The sequence below is a fragment of the Pseudophryne corroboree genome, chromosome 2, assembly GCF_028390025.1.
Source record: "Pseudophryne corroboree isolate aPseCor3 chromosome 2, aPseCor3.hap2, whole genome shotgun sequence".
NCBI classification, from domain to species: Eukaryota; Metazoa; Chordata; class Amphibia; order Anura; family Myobatrachidae; genus Pseudophryne; species Pseudophryne corroboree.
This window is the reverse complement of record NC_086445.1, coordinates 118,844,113-118,861,089: the sequence shown is the minus strand read 5'-3', so window position 1 is coordinate 118,861,089 and position 16,977 is coordinate 118,844,113. Positions and strand designations below refer to the sequence as shown.

General features: G+C 47.5%; 1 protein-coding gene across 1 annotated transcript in view; it reads left to right on the top strand.

Annotated features, from left to right (window-relative positions):
* The window catches only part of ZDHHC20 (zinc finger DHHC-type palmitoyltransferase 20), a 149,134-nt gene that overhangs the window by 53,597 nt on the left and 78,560 nt on the right, over positions 1-16,977 (top strand). The window contains exon 2 of the mRNA XM_063951664.1: positions 16,427-16,453. Within this exon, the coding sequence (XP_063807734.1) occupies positions 16,427-16,453 (27 nt within the window). The remainder of the gene's footprint in view (positions 1-16,426; positions 16,454-16,977) is intronic.

The following is a 16,977-nucleotide window of genomic DNA, read 5'->3' as shown; positions in this document are numbered from 1 at the left end:
CTGTGGCAGCATGGACAGGTACCTTATCAGCAGAGATTGAGACCCTAGTATGTATGTATGTATGTATGTATGTATGTATGTATGTATATATAGAGATATATATATTAAAGATGCTGTCTTAAGATAGATATATATATATATATATATATATATATATATATACATGCCCAATGAGACATGAGTCTGCTGGGTCCTAGAGACAAAGCTATGTCGATTTCTGCTTGACGTGTCCTGTAGAATATGCAATGGACAGATGATGCCGACTTAAGAGGCATATGGAAGGCTGAGGATTGTGTGGAGAAGGGTTCTCGGACCTGGTCTCCACAGCTATAGCTGGTAATTCTGATATTTTGCCTTATATTCCTGCACAGCCTAGGAAAGCACGACATTATCAAATGCAGCCTTTCGAACAAAGAAACAAGAAAGTCCGAGGTGCGTCCTTTCTTGCCAGAGGCAGGGGCAGAGGAAAGAAGCTGCACAACACAGCTAGTTCCCAGGAACAGAAGTCCTCCCCGGCCTCTACAAAATCCACCGCATGTCGCTGGGGCTCCACAGGCGGGGCTAGGCCCGGTGGGGGCACGCCTTCGTAAGTTCAGCCACAAGTGGGTTCACTCCCTGAACATATACCTGAAAAGGTTCAAGTTCAAGATGGAATCGCTAAGAGCGGTCATTGCAAGCCTGAAAGGGGGAGATTTTATGGTGACTCTGGACATAAAGGATGCATACCTTCATGTCCCCATTTATCCACCTCATCAGGCGTACCTCAGAATTGCGGTACGGGATTGTCATTACCAATTTCAGACGTTGCCGTTTGGTCTATCCACGGCCCCGAGAATATTTACCAAGGTTATGGCGGAAATGATGGTGCTCCTACGGAAGCAAGGTGTCACTATTATCCCGTACTTGGACGATCTCCTCATAAAAGCGAGATCAAGAGAGCAGTTGCTGAACAGCGTATCACTTTCTCTGGAAGTGTAACGGCAACACGGCTGGATTCTATATATTCCAAAGTCGCAGTTGGTTCCTACAGCTCATCTGCCTCTCCTAGGCATGATCCTAGACACAGACCAGAAAAGGGTTTATCTCCCGATAGAGAGAGCTCAGGAGCTCATGACACTGGTCAGGAATCTATTAAAACCAAAACAGGTGTCAGTGCATCACTGCACTCGAGTCCTGGGAAGGATGGTGGCATCATACGAGGCCATTCCCTTCGGCAGGTTCCATGCGAGGACCTTCCAATGGGACTTACTGGACAAGTGGTCCGGATCACCTCTTCAGATGCATCGGTTAATCACCCTATCCCCCAGGGCCAGGGTGTCTCTCCTGTGGTGGCTGCAGAGTGCTCACCTTCTCGAAGGTCGCAGATTCGGCATTCAGGACTGGGTCCTGGTGACCACGGATGCAAGCCTCCGAGGGTGGGGGGCAGTCACACAGGGAAGAAATCTCCAAGGGCTGTGATCAAGTCAGGAGACTTGCCTTCACATCAACATCCTGGAACTAAGGGCCATATACAACGCCCTACGTCAAGCGGAGTCCCTGCTTCGCGACCAACCGGTTCTGATTCAGTCAGACAACATCACCGCAGTGGCTCATGTAAACCGCCAAGGCGGCACAAGGAGCAGGGTGGCGATGGTAGAAGCCACCAGAATTCTTCGCTGGGCGGAGAATCACGTAAGCGCACTGTCAGCAGTGTACATTCCGGGAGTGGACAACTGGGAAGCAGACTTCCTCAGTAGGCACGACCTCCACCCGGGAGTGTGGGGACTTCATCAAGAAGTCTTCACGCAGATAGCAAGTCGGTGGGAACTGCCACAGGTGGACATGATGGCATCCCGCCTCAACAAAAAGCTGTAGAGATATTGCGCCAGGTCAAGAGACCCTCAGGCGATAGCTGTGGACGCACTGGTGACACCGTGGGTGTTCCAGTCGGTCTATGTATTTCCTCCTCTTCCTCTCATACCCAAGGTGCTGAGAATCATAAGAAAAAGAGGAGTGAGAACAATACTCATTGTTCCGGATTGGCCAAGAAGGACATGGTATCCAGATCTGCAAGAAATGCTCACAGAGGACCCGTGGCCTCTGCCTCTAAGACAGGACTTGTGCAACAGGGGCCCTGTCTGTTCCAAGACTTACCGCGGCTGCGTTTGACGGCATGGCGGTTGAACGCCGGATCCTAGCAGAAAAAGGCATTCCGGATGAGGTCATTCCTACGCTGATAGAGGCTAGGAAGGATGTGACGGCTCAACATTATCACCGTATATGGCGAAAATATGTGGCTTGGTGTGAGGCCAGGAATGGCCCTACGGAGGAATTCCAGCTGGGCTGTTTCCTTCACTTCCTACAGTCGGGCGTGACTTTGGGCCTTCAATTAGGTTCCATTAAGGTTCAGATTTCGGCCTTATCCAGTTTCTTTAAAAAAGAACTGGCTTCTCTGCCTGAAGTTCAGACGTTTGTAAAGGGAGTGCTGCATATTCAGCCCCCTTTTGTGCCTCCAGTGGCACCTTGGGATCTTAACGTGGTGTTGAGTTTCCTGAAATCACACTGGTTTGAACCACTCAGAACGGTGGAAGTAAAATATCTCATGTGGAAGGTGGTCATGCTATTAGCCTTGGCTTCGGCTAGACGTGTGTCAGAATTGGCGGCTTTGTCACATAAAAGCCCCTATCTGGTTTTCCATGCGTATAGAGCAGAATTGCGGACCCGCCCACAATTTCTGCCGAAAGTGGTTTCATCCTTTCATATAAACCAACCTATTGTGGTGCCTGTAGCTACTACTGACTTGGAGGATTCCAAGTCACTGGATGTGGTTAGGGCTTTGAAGGTTTATGTAGCCAGAACGGCTAAGGTCAGGAAAACAGAATCTTTGTTTATCCTGTATGCTTCCAACAAGCTTGGGGCGCCTGCTTCAAAGCAAACTATTGCTCGCTGGATCTGTAACACGATTCAGCAGGCTCATTCTGCGGGTGGGTTGCCGCTGCCTAAATCAGTTAAGGCCCACTCCACAAGGAAGGTGGGCTCTTCTTGGGCGGCTGCCCGAGGGGTCTCGGCATTGCAGCTTTGCCGAGCGGCTACTTGGTCAGGTTCAAACACCTTTGCAAAGTTCTACAAGTTTGATACCCTGGCTGAGGAGGACCTTGTGTTTGCTCATTCGGTGCTGCAGAGTCATCCGCACTCTCCCGCCCGTTTGGGAGCTTTGGTATAATCCCCATGGTCCTTACGGAGTCCCCAGCATCCACTAGGACGTTAGAGAAAATAAGATTTTACTTACCGGTAAATCTATTTCTCGTAGTCCGTAGTGGATGCTGGGTGCCCGTCCCAAGTGCAGACTTCTTCTGCAATGCTTGTATATAGTTATTGCTTAAATAAGGGTTATGTTATAGTTGCATCAGGGTTTATCTGATGCTCTGTGATTGTTCATACTGTTAACTGGGTAAAGTTATCATAAGTTATACGGTGTGATTGGTGTGGGTGGTATGAGTCTTACCCTGGATTCCCAAAATCCTTTCCTTGTACTGTCAGCTCTTCCGGGCACAGTTTCTCTAACTGAGGTCTGGAGGAGGGACATAGAGGGAGGAGCCAGAGCACACCAGAATCTAAATTCTTTCTTAAAGTGCCCATGTCTCCTGCGGAGCCTGTCTATTCCCCATGGTCCTTATGGAGTCCCCAGCATCCACTACGGACTACGAGAAATAGATTTACCGGTAAGTAAAATCTTATTTTCAGTAGCCCACAGTACCCGGTGGTTTTGCCAGCAGGGGGATAAGGCTTAGACCTGGAGCCCCTCCCCCCAGCCCCAGGGCGCCATTTCCCGCAAATGTTCCCGCCCTGGAGCTGCATATCTGTCTCTCCCTCACTCCCTGTCAGTGTCTGGGCGCCGTTATCTCTCAGCTTCATTGTTCCTGGGACTGCTTGGGCAAATTCTCCTATGTAAAGCCGCCTGGTTGTCAGTGCTGTGACTTTACATGACACTTAAGTATTCTACCTGCCTTTTTAGACATGCTAGTTAAGAAAGAGTGCATTTAGTCAGGGTTTTCTAGTACAATTACCCTGTGATATACGTCCAGTTCTTACTGTGCAGTGTTATATCTATTGACTATATATATATATATATATATATATATATATATATATATATATATATATATATATATATATATATATATATATATATATATATATATATATATATATATATATATGCTAGTCCAGTGCAGTATTATTGTTAGTACTAACCTCTGCATTGTACAAACTGTGACTGTGTGTGCATTAAATAGCTGAGTGGTGTCCATTTCGTGTCTTTCACTCAACTTGCTATCCCTATATTCTATAACCTGAGTGGGCTTGGTGCGTCAGGTTTTATATTGATATAGGATTTTCACAAAGATATACTTTAATACGTATTTTTCACTGTGATTTAGTCACCATATCTCTCCTTTATCTCGGCTAGTGCTGACTACACTGCGCAGGAGTTTGGGTAAGAGGTATTGTGCTGCTGCCAGTTGTACTGTGTTCTGTGTTACCTGATACTGCAAGTTATATCATGTCCTGCTTCTGAGGGTAACTGTTCTGGGGCTGAACACACTGCCGGTGTTGCTGATGCCACAGATCCCTATGAGGAGAATATAGCAGCTGTGGGTTCTGGTTCTGGGAGCTCCTTGCCCCCCCAGTGGGACTGTGGCAACAGAGGCACATAATGACCCACCGTGGGCCGCTTTTTCCACGCTTCTACATACGCTTGTTAATAAACTAACACCCCCTATGGGTCCCCCATTGCCGGTACAACCGTATGTGGTCCCTGCAGCTAACCCGCCGTGGGTGGACGATTTATCTGCTCAATTAAAGAAGTTGAACCAGTCCCTGACTACTAAAAAGTCTGACCATCGCTCGCCTAAGCCCAAGGGGTCCTCTAAGCGAGCGCTTGTCTCCTCACAATCCACTGCTGTCACTGACACCTCGCCTGATGAAGATGGCACTTACACTGACCCCACAGGTTCTGACTCGGATACTGCTGATGGGGAGGGTAGTTCACATGTGGATATTCCTGATCTTTTGGAGGCTATTAAGTTAATTCTACAGATTACGGATGATCCCGAGCCATCCGTCCCTCCTAAGAAACCAGATAGGTTCAAGCGTCAGAAGGTGGTTAAACAAGTTTTATCTCACTCTGATCACCTAGTGGATATACGTCAGGAACCCTGGGAAAACCTGGGTACGAAGTTTGTGCCCCAAAAGAAGATGCTGGCTCGCTATCCCCTCGCACCAGAGCTAAGAATTGGGAAACACCTCCTCCAGTGGACTCACATGTGGCTAGGATGGTGGTTTCCTCAGCTCTGCCGGTCACTACCGTCACGTCTCTAAAAGAGCCTACGGATAAACGTGTGGAGGGTTGTCTTAAAGCGATTTACACCCTCACTGGTGCTGCACAAAGGCCCACTATTGCAGCTACATGGGCTGCAGAGGCTATTGAAGCATGGGCCTTGGAGTTAGAAGCTGAAATCTCTTCTGACCATGCTAGACAATGCTTATCTTATATTATCACAGCTTCTCACTATATTAAAGAGGCGGCTTCTGATGCCGGTATCCTAGCAGCCAAGGCCTCTACTACGTCAGTCCTGGCTCGCCGGATATTGTGCTGAGATCCTGGTCTGTGGATCTGGACTCTAGAAAAACCCTGGAGGTACTCCCTTTCAAGGGAGATATTCTGTTTGGGGAGGACTTAAATAAGATAGTGGCTTACTTGGCTACTTCCAAAACTGCCTAGTACTGTTCCTTCTGTGTCGAATGCTAAAGGTACTTCCTTTCGTCCTTCAGGTAAAGCAAAAGGTCAGGCGTACAACAAGCAGGCCCGCACTTCCAAACCTGGTAAGCCAAAACCAAAAAGAACCTGGGCGGCCCGTCAGCCAGCTTCCAAGACAGATAAGCCTGCCGCATGACGGGCCGGGCCTCCCCCTGGGAGATCCCAGGGTGGGGGGCCGGCTTCTAGGGTATACCCAGGAATGGTTGAAGACCACTTCAGATGCCTGGGTACGGGAAGTCGTCACTCGAGGTTACGCCATAGCCTTCAAAAACCGACCCCCTCATCGATTTTGCCAGACAAAGGCAAACACTCTGCATTCGGTGGTACAGACCCTCCTGGATACAGGAGTCGTACAGGTGCCTCTTGCGCAGAGGGGCCGGGGGTACTATTCTCCGCTGTTTCTAGTCCCGAAACCGAATGGGTCCTCCCGGCCCATTCTCAAGCCTCAAGGCATTGAACAGGTTTTTGAAGGTTTCCAAGTTCCGTATGGAAACCCTTCGCTCTATAGTTCTGGCCTTGGAACCTGAGGACTACATGGTCTCCCTGGACATACAGGATGCTTACCTGCATATTCCTATAGCAGCATCACATCAACAATACCTGAGGTCTGCTATTGGCAACCCAACCTCCATTACCAGTTTTGGGCGTTGCCTTTTGGTTTAACAACGGCTCCGCGAGTCTTCACCAAAGTTATGGCGGTGTTGACGGTGGTACTCCGCCGTCAAGGGGTCAGGGTACTGCCGTATCTGGACGACTTGTTAATCCTGGCAAATTCCCCAGAACTTCTCCTACGTCATCTAGATATGACGGTCCAGTTTCTAAAAGGCCACGGGTGGCTCATCAACTGGAAGAAATCCACCCTGATCCTTGCTCAGAGCATGGTGCATCTGGGAGCGCTATTGGACACTCACAACCAGAGGTTGTTCTTGTGTCAGGAGAAAGTCCTGAAGCTTCAGGACAGGATTCATTGCTTCCTTTCTCGTCCACAAGTGTCGATACATTTGGCGATGCAGGTGCTGGGCCTCATGGTATCGGCATTTGACATGGTGGAGTATGCTCAATTCCATTCTCGCCCCCTTCAGAGGCTGATTCTAGCCAAGTGGGACGGCCTGCCTCACCGGATCAGGTCTCAAATGATCTCATTGACTCCGGAGGTCTGTCTGTCGCTGCTCTGGTGGCTCCAGGACCAACAATTGTGCATGGGCCGTCCCTTCTGGATATCCAACTGGGTCCTGTTGACGACAGATGCCAGTCTAAGAGGTTGGGGCGCGGTGCTGGAGCAACACTCCCTTCAGGGTCAGTGGACCAAGGAGGAGTCCCTCCTCTCAATCAACATTCTGGAATTGCGGGCGGTCTTCAGTGCATTAAACCTGGCCCAGCATTTAATTCAGAACCGTCCTATTCAAGTACAGTCGGATCAAGGCGGCACTCGAAGCCGTCTGGCAATGAAGGAAGTCTCACGGATTCTACATTGGGCGGAACTCCATCTACCGGCCATATCGGCAATCTTCATTCCGGGAGTGCTGATTTGGGAAGCGGACTTTTTCAGTCGTCAGGACGTACACACCGGCGAGTGGGGCCTCCATCCAGAAGTGTTTCAACTTCTAGTGGAAAAGTGGGGTCTTCCAGACGTAGATCTGATGGCGTCTCGACACAATCACAAGGTTCCGGTCTTCGGAGCAAGGACAAGGGATCCTCGAGCAGCATTCGTGGATGCGCTGGCGGTGCCGTGAAGGTTTCGGCTGCCGTACGTGTTTCCTCCGGTGTCACTCCTGTCCAGGGTAATTCGGAAGTTCAAGCAAGAAAAAGGAATTCTGCTTCTCATAGCTCCAGCGTGGCCCAGACGGCACTGGTTCTCAGACCTGAAAGGCCCATCGTCAGAGCATCCAATTCTACTTCCACAACGCCCAGACCTCCTCGTTCAGGGCCCCTGTGTCTACCAGGACCTAGCCCGGCTATCTTTGACGGCGTGGCTCTTGAAGCTTCCGTCTTAAGGGCTAAAGGGTTTTCTGAGGCGGTCATTCAAACTATGTTGCAGGCCCGGAAAGCGGCTTCGGCTCGGATTTACTATACGGTCTGGCATTCTTACTTTGTTTGGTGCGCATCTAACGATTATGACTCTTCCAAGTTTGGTATAGCCAAGTTGTTGGCTTTTCTTCAGCAGGGCCTGGACTTAGGCCTACGTCTGGCCTCCCTCAAGGCTCATATTTCTGCCTTGTCGGTATGGTTTCAGAGAAAAATTGCGACCTTACCTGATGTGCATACCTTTACTCAGGGTGTGTTGCGTATCCAACCTCCCTTTGTCCCGCCTGTGGCTCCTTGGTCGGTGGTTTTGGAGGCGTTACAAGAGTCTCCATTTGAACCTCTTGGTTCAGCTGATCTTAAGTGGCTTTCCCTTAAGGTGGTGTTTCGGCTGGCTATTGCTTCAGCTAGAAGTGTCGGATTTGGGTGCCTTGTCCTGTAGTTCCCCATATCTGATATTTCACAGTGACCGGGCGGTTCTTGGGACTCGTCCCGGATATTTACCAAAGGTGGTTTCCTCATTCCACCTTAACCAGGAGATTGGTTCCGGCATTTATTTCTCCTGATCTGTCTCCCAAAGAGAAGTCTTTGGATGTGGTACGAGCTCTCCGTATCTATGTGAAGAGAACTGCTTCCATTAGGAAATCTGATTCTCTCTTTGTACTGTTTGGATTTCACAAACGGGGCTGGCCTGCTCACAAGCAGACTTTGGCCAGATGGATTAGAATGGTGATTGCACATGCTTATGTGAGGGCTGGTCTGTCGGCTCCTGCTCACATTACGGCCCATTCTACTCGGTCTGTTGGACCTTCTTGGGCGGCCCGCCGTGGTGCGACCCTTGAACAATTGTGCAAGGCAGCTACGTGGTCCTCAGTGAACACGTTCATAAGGTTCTATGCCTTCGATACTGCTGCTTCCCAGGATGCTTCCTTTGGACGCCGGGTTCTTGTGCCCGCTACAGTGCGTCCCCTCCCATAAGGAACTGCTTTAGGACATCCCCAATGTCTATCCTTGTGGAGCCCAGTGTACCTCGCAGCAGAAAACGAGATTTATGGTAAGAACTTACCTTTGTTAAATCTCTTTCTTAGAGGTACACTGGGCTCCACAAGGCGCCCACCCTGATGCACTTAGCTTCTTTGGGTTGGTATGGCATTAGCCGCTGACACTTCTCCTGTCGTGAGTGTGGTGTATGTGGCTACTAACCGTTGTCGTCTCTTTTCCTGCTACTGCATTGGGTTGGTTAACTAAAAACTGAGCTCCTGTGCAGGGAGGCGGGGTTATAGAGGAGGCGGTGCTGTGCATTCTGGGAACAGTCAAAGCTTTGAGCCTGTTGGTGCCTCGGATCAAGATCCTACTCTACACCCCAATGTCTATCCTTGTGGAACCCAGTCTACCTCGCAGAAAGAGATTTATCAAAGGTAAGTTCTTACCATAAATCTCGTTATTTGCTATTAGAGAAAGTGTTTAGGTGCTGCCATACTGTATATAGAGGGAATAAATGTGCTTTAAACAAGAAAATGTTTTCTCTACATCAGTGGTTTTCAACCAGGTACTCACTGTGAAATTAAGGTAACTTCACAGTGAGCAAGTACCCCGTTGAAAACCACTGATCTAGAGTTTAAATCCAGCACACTATACAGCTGCACCAGTAACGGTTTACAAAACAGGAAACATGAATTTGAAGGACACTAGAAGCCTCATCTCCCAGCCTATAACTTACAGTTGCACTGTGGAAGTAGCAGAATGCTGAATAATTTCCCTCGGTGGTTTGGGTGAATTAGCCAATACCATATAACCAAAGCGCTTGAAATGCCTGTCAGTGATGTGGGAACAAGCCCGCAGCATTGAGATGTCACTGACTAAACCGACTGGTCCTGTTTCTTTATGGAATAGTTCATGTGACCTTTCTATACAAAACAAATAGGCATAGCGTGTGCATACTGTGATACTAATAAACCTGTGTGACGAGTTTCACACTCCATGTTTTTATGTACATAGTAGATTCCATTCACAGCGTATTGTCCCTACCCTGAATTAAAGCTGCAATCCCACATCATTCCCCCCCCCCTTAATTAGCACATTTTAATTGCTATTATAAGCATGCCTGTGATGTCATTCACAAAATTACTCTGAAGGCAAAACGTGTATGGCTGCCAGGAACATACCTGATTCTCTGACTTTCAGCATATGGCGGTAGAGGGAGAGGATGTCACAGTGAAAACAGAGCTCAAAGGGTTATGCCAAAGCCTCTCTGCTCACTATAGGGCTGATTCTGTTTTGCAGTGCTGTCTGCAACTATATGCCAATTGGAATATCAGCCCTTCCCCTGGTGTACAGACGTGCATCTAAATGTCCAAGTACTGAGATGCCCACCTTGAGTGCCTTTAGACGGATCATCAGTCGCACCCACCAGATGCTAGATGCAGATTCTTCGTCAGAGTATGGCCTCCAATATGAACAATTATACATGTGCATTCAGAACCACTTCAGCGACACATCAGCAACACTGCCATACCATGCCCATAATATGGTTCATCTTTGTATGTCCACTTAACCACCTCCCGGGAACGCCCATTACATTTCTGAGACAGTACGTCTCAAACGCAGCAGCGGCTCTGTGCGCATAGACTCTGGACGCATTCGCAGTGTGACTTGGATGCATGCGCACTTGAGTTTCTAAACCAGGGGTGGCCAACCAGTCAGAGGTAAAGAGCCAGAAAAAATCCATAGTAACGGGAAAGAGTCACTATCGTGCGTGCGCGCACAAAAATGGGGGCGTGGCCTAGTTTTCACAAATCCACACCCCATTTTTGTGCGCGCACCTTTCGGTATGACATTTGTAGGAGTATGACCTTTGTGTCATAACCCCGTTTTTAGTCATGTTGTACAGTGCCACATACATATAAAAATGCCAAAAATGGGTGCCTCCACAGTGCCAGATACATATACCCCTCTCCACAGTGCCAGATACACATATGTCCACACAGTGCCAGATAAATATATGCCCTCAGTGCCAGCTACACATGCCCCCACAGTGCCAGCTATGCCCCCACAGTACCAGATACACATGCCCCCACAGCGCCAGCTATGCCCCCACAGTACCAGATACACATGCCCCCACAGCGCCAGCTATGCCCCCAGTGCCAGATACACATGCGCCAACTATGCCCCCAGTGCAGAACCACATGCCCCCAGTACAGATCCACATGCCCCCACAGTGCCAGCTATGCCCCCAGTGCAGATCCACATGTCCCCACAGTGGCAACCCCCCCCCCCCCCCTTCCACCTCCCAAGTGCTGCTCACCCGCCGTGCTGCTGTGAGGGGAGGAGAGCGCAGTGCGCGCCTCTCCTGTTCTTCTGACTCCGGCGGCAGCGTCTATCTTAAATTCCGTGCCGGCCCGTGAGCCAATCAGGAGCTTAGCTGCCGGACAGCGAGCTCTGATTGGTTCATAGGCTGGCACTGAATTGAAGCCGCCGCAGGAGTCAGAGGAACAGGAGAGGCACGCGCTGAGCCTTAGAAGTTGCTGTGTGTCGGGCAGCGGTGGCTGGGAGCGGATCGAGCCGCATGCAAAGGATGAAAGAGCCGCATGCGGCTCGAGAGCTGCGGGTTGGCCACCGCTGCTCTAAACTGTGTTTGATATTGTTCAACTTTGCGTGCCTATGGTTGTCATGGAGAAATCTAATCAATCACGAACAGCAGTCTTAACAAAACACACCTAGACAAAAATGTATTTATCAAGCTGCTGCTTAAAACCTGCCACAGTGATTTATGTTATTGTTACTTTAAAATAAGTTATTTATGGACTCTGACTACAAGGGTTTCCCACCAACAACTTTCTATGGGGTATGGTCGACATGCATTAGGTCGACATAGTGTTTACTCTAGGAATTTTTTAGGGCAGGGTGCTAGACACCAAGGAGGGCGCGCAGCCACAGAAAGGGGGTGTGGCCTCTCACTAAGGGGGTTTGGCCTCACAACATGCCCCATTTTAATCACTCTGGAGGGCAGCAGCCAGCAGCGGGCACATAAGGTAATGAGGCACAAGGCTTTCTATAATAAAATGCCTTGTGTTTCATCATTACTTTTTAATCTGGCAGCACTATGATCTACTATATAAAATGCCTTGAAGTTCCTTGATCTGGCAGCACTATGATGTACTGTACTACTTAAAATGCTAAAGAGGCACAAGGCATTTTATATAACAGATCAAAGTGGTGCCAGATTAAAGTAAAAGGGGGCATCCATTGCACTAGTATCCAGAAGTTACAAACCAAGCCAGTCTGGAGTGTGGGTCACATCAGCTGCGGGGAAGGAGCTCATGCTGCTTCGGAGCTGCTCTTTTTCACACGGCCAGCAAAATGGTGAGATTCCTCACTGGCCCTTCTTTAAACTTCATACAGGACTCGGAGGGCTGGGTTTGCCTCGGCGGGAGAGGCTCGCCAGATCCAGCCAGCATCCTACAGGCGGAGGAGGGGTAAAACAGCAGCCAGGAAGAGCTGTGTGAGCCGCTATGCGCTGACACAGCAGCGCGTCAGTGCGGGGCGGCTGAGACCGCTCACCTGGGTGCATCGGCGCTGACAGAACAGTGTGCACGCCGGAGAGCGGCGGTGCTTTGATAACAGCGGGGCGTGGTGTGGCCGGTCCTCAAGGCAGTCCCCGTGAGTACTGCAGGGCGGATGGGCGCACAAAAAAGGACAGGGCGCATATGGTCTATTTAAAAAGGGGAAGGGCGCGGCGCCCTGTGAAATAAGCTTAGCGGGAGCACTATCGACATGGTCATTAGGTCAACATGAACAAGGCCGACATGGAAAAGTCGACATGAGTTGTTTTTTGTTGTTTTTTTTGGTGTCGTTTTCTTCGTAAGGTGACGGGGAACCCCAATTAGTGCACCGTGCTCCCTCGCATGGCTCGCTTCTCTCGTCATGCTTCGGTGAGGAGAAGAAAAAAAGAAGCTTTCTAACATTTGTGGGCTACATGCAAAAGTAGACTGTATTTACCCTGCACAGAACAATATAAATGTATGTGCTCCCCTATTGCAAAATGGTTTGTTCCAGATACAAACTTTCGTGCTTTCTCTGCCTTGCTTCCAAACCCAGACCATTCCATTAAGTACCATTTAGGGCATAGAATGAGATTTTCTTTTTGCTGCTGAAATTAGAATGACTTTTCCTACGCCCAGGTTGCACCACAGCTGTATGCCTTGCATGCTGTTCTGTCCATAGAGAGCAGCTCTGTGTCTCCCCAGTAAATCTATGTAATATTGCCTATGTGATACTGGAGATGGAGACTCAGCAATGCGGAACGGCGGGCAGCCAGATTTTACACAGCCAAGTGGCTTCATTATATACTGTCATTTTTTGGACCCAGGTTTCCTCCCCGCTTCAAAGATGTGATCTACAAGTAAAACCTGAAGTTCCCTGAACATGAGTGACCAGGAACATACTCTGCTGTGTGCACTCCCTTCCCTCAGTGGTGTGGTACAGCTTCCAGCGACTTCACAATAACAGGAAGACACTGCAGCACTCGCTGTAATGCTCTCTAGTCTCTCTATGAAAATACCAAACTAGTAACTGCGCAAAATGTTGGGCATCCTCCAGTTACCTTTCTGGTTTCTGTTGCTCAGTTGTAGTCTGTAAATGGAAAGCTCAGTATCAAACTGTCCACCGATTGTAATATTTAGAGTTTGTGTGAATATAATAAATCTCGTTTTAGAATTGTTTCCCAGTTCTTAACTTATTGTATTGTATTTCTACACAGACATGATGAAAGGGCTGCTCTCATGTGATTGTGACGCCTTCACATGTAATCCTTCGAGATGGTTGATGTAAAGCTTCAACGTACAGTACACCTGCAGGCATTTTTGGGCTGGATTAGGGCCAATGAACCTGAAATACAAGTAGATTCAAGGCTAAGTGGCACAATGTACACAAAAGTGTGAGGTTCTAGTTCTCCATCTTGCCTGAATATCCCTGTGTCATCACAGAGGGGTGCTGGGGGGGGGGGGGGGGGGGGGGATTTCTGACATCCGTAGTTTAGTACCATGCTGTAAACTTTGGGTTATTTCTGCCACATAGGAGATGTATCAAACAGTTAGAGAGAGCTCCAATCAGCTCCTGCCATTTTTCAAACACGGCCTGTAAAATGGCGTTAGGAGCTGACTGGTTAGTACTTTATCTCTCTCCACTCTATCTCTCCAAGGCTTGATACAGCTGCCCCTTAGGCAGTGAAAATACTGTAGAAGTTGCCCTTACTAACCAATCAGCCTTGCGGAAACATTTATCAAGTACATTCTGTAAAATGATAGGTAGATTTTGGTTGGTTGCTATGGGCAACTTCTCCACTGGTTCAATTCTCCAGATTTTTTTATTATTTTTTTTTATGCAAAGAATTCCCCCAAATGTATTGCGTGCAAGGGAAAAAATGATCATGATGTGTTACCGATGTATATTACAACGTTTCCTGGATTGCTAGCGATAGCAGACATAAGTTATGAACCAAGGCAAGCCGTAATTCTCCACAACATGCGTGCGCACACAGTCTCCTCCTCTCATTAGTAACCTTTCTATCTGCAGTTTCTGGGCCATTGGTTTCATCCATGCCCTAAGGTGTCTTGTTTCTCAAAACCTTTCTCTCTCGCATCTTGTTTCTGGTGTGAATGTTGTTCATTCTTTAAAATAATGCGAAACGCCCAAAGTGCCGGCTTAGCGCACATTTCTCTTTGCACCTTAGCAGGCTGCGGGAAAAAATGTCTTTGTGCGGCTAAGGATGTGTCCTCTAAGTCACGTTACACAACACGTGAGTACCGTGTGACTGGTTTTTTTTTTTTTTTTTGCGTCACGTGTTCAACCCGGCTAGCTACCAGGGAAGGATTCCCGGATCACTTGATCTGGGAATTTGCCGGGGAACCCTTTTCCACTAGGGAAAAAACACTGGTAAATGCGCGCTCCCGCGCATTTACCCGTGTTTCTAAGAGCTAGTGGAAAAGGGTTACTAGATGCAATGTAATGCAATAGGACACACAAGCAGCTTCTGCTGATTAAAATGATATGCAGCATGCCTATATTCTGTGTGTGACTGCGACTGTATTTGCATACAAAATGCTATGCTACAGTGTTTTCCTGGAAAACACCGACGTGGCATTTCGGCTGCCATGTCACAGTGTTTATAATATTATGGGTGGATGGATACCAACTACTTGTCTGTACGGTGTATAGTTATGTGACCTGCGGTTGTTGCGCTCCCTGCAACCCCCCTTCCCCGGCAATCTAAAGTTCATGCTCCCGACGTCCGTATGGTGAACGGCGGGAACCCAAACGCCGGTCACCCGAACCCAACCCGTCTGTACCACTGTCGGGCAGTGGTTATAGGAAATCTGACATCTACAGTATGGGTTGGCGTTGTGTGCTGAATCTGCTGAGTGGACAGGAGCCCCAGACATCAAATAGTGTAGCACACAGGTTCTCAAACTCGGTCCTCAGGACCCCACACAGTGCATGTTTTGCAGGTCTCCTCACAGAATAACAAATGAAATAATTAGCTCCACCTGTGGATCTTTTAAAATGGGTCAGTGAGTAATTAATACACCTGTGCACTTGCTGGGTTACCTGCAAAACATGCACTGTGTGGGGTCCTGAGGACCGAGTTTGAGAACCCCTGGTGTAGCACATTCAATACACACCTTCAGCTTGGCTGCTTTGGTGCCTGAAGGATGAATCTGTTACAGACAGCGGACGTCCAGGTGAATTGTCTGTACTCGGGGATCGTATGCGGCATCAGGGGCTAGGGATTATTTTAAAATAGAAAATTTCTTTAAAATCAGTGGGGTTTTTTGCAGCTCTCGTATTGCTATATCGATGTAGTGTACTACTAAAATAGGTTTTATGTGCTTGATGTTTGCAAACATTTAAAATATCTACTTTTCTATACGGTTTCCTTTTGAAAAGTGTTATTTAAATGTACCAAAGAGTCTTTGCCAATGTATGGAACATAATTTGCTTTTATGTAGTGCATCTCTATCTTTTATCTGAGTAAACTGGTAAATGACATAGAAAGGTCTCTGGCATAAAATTGATTTTCCACCTACAGAAAGCAATAAAAAAAAATGTTGTTTGTACATTGCAATTTCCAATACTTTTTTTTTATTTTTTATTTTTTTTTATTTTTATTACATTATTCAATGATGACTGTAAATTGGAGTTTTATTTTGTTAACATTGGTTACAGCATAGAGCTGTTTTGTGCTGTAGATAATATTATCTCTGTAATTGACACTGATATATAGACCTTACTGAAAAGCACAGAAACAAGACAGAAATTTCATGTACGTTTAATGGATGTAAGCGGGTCTTGACAAGCTATTTACATTGATTTATAGAAGATATAAAGAAGATCAGACTGTTAACATACCATATGAAAGTGGATAACCTTATAAATGTACAGTCACATAGTTTACAAATAATAAAAGCTTTTACGATTTAAACAAGCAATAGGAGGTTTATCAATATTCCTTATCCCTTCGAAAACCCGTTTTATATGTATGTGTATGTAACAGAGGTTTATTCTGAATATAGGATATCAAAGTAAATGTATTTTTTTCTTGTTTTACAGTTACAATAAAATCAGACACTGAAAAAGGTAAGATTTGTCTATCAATAACAGCCTTGTGCTGTGTAATCCCATAGATAAGCAAATACATGTATATTTGTCCCCAAAGGGCAAATAAGGATAACCACAGAAGTGGGAGATTAGTGCAGTGAGATTTTCCAAGATCATATAAAGATGCAAACCTCTTCACGCCCCCCCTCTTTCTCCCTTCTCTCTCTCTCTCTCTCTCTCTCTCTCTCTCTCTCTCTCTCTCTCTCTCTCTCTCTCTCTCTCTCTCTCTCTCTCTCTCTCTCTCTCTCTCTCTCTCTCTTCCCCCCCCCCCCCCCATTCTGCTTTCTCCCCATGTATATTAGCTTGTGACGGATACCCCAGAAATGGTCTGCTGCAGCCGTCTGTTTATTAATGTGGCGTCCCGTTTCACCCACGCACAAAGCTGTAGGTGTTTACAAGCACTCTCCAACTTGAACACATTAATGGTTGATAAATGTTTGGAAAATATTTACAATGCATAGAACGCTTCATTGAAAACGTTACTGCCCGAAGCTACAGAAATG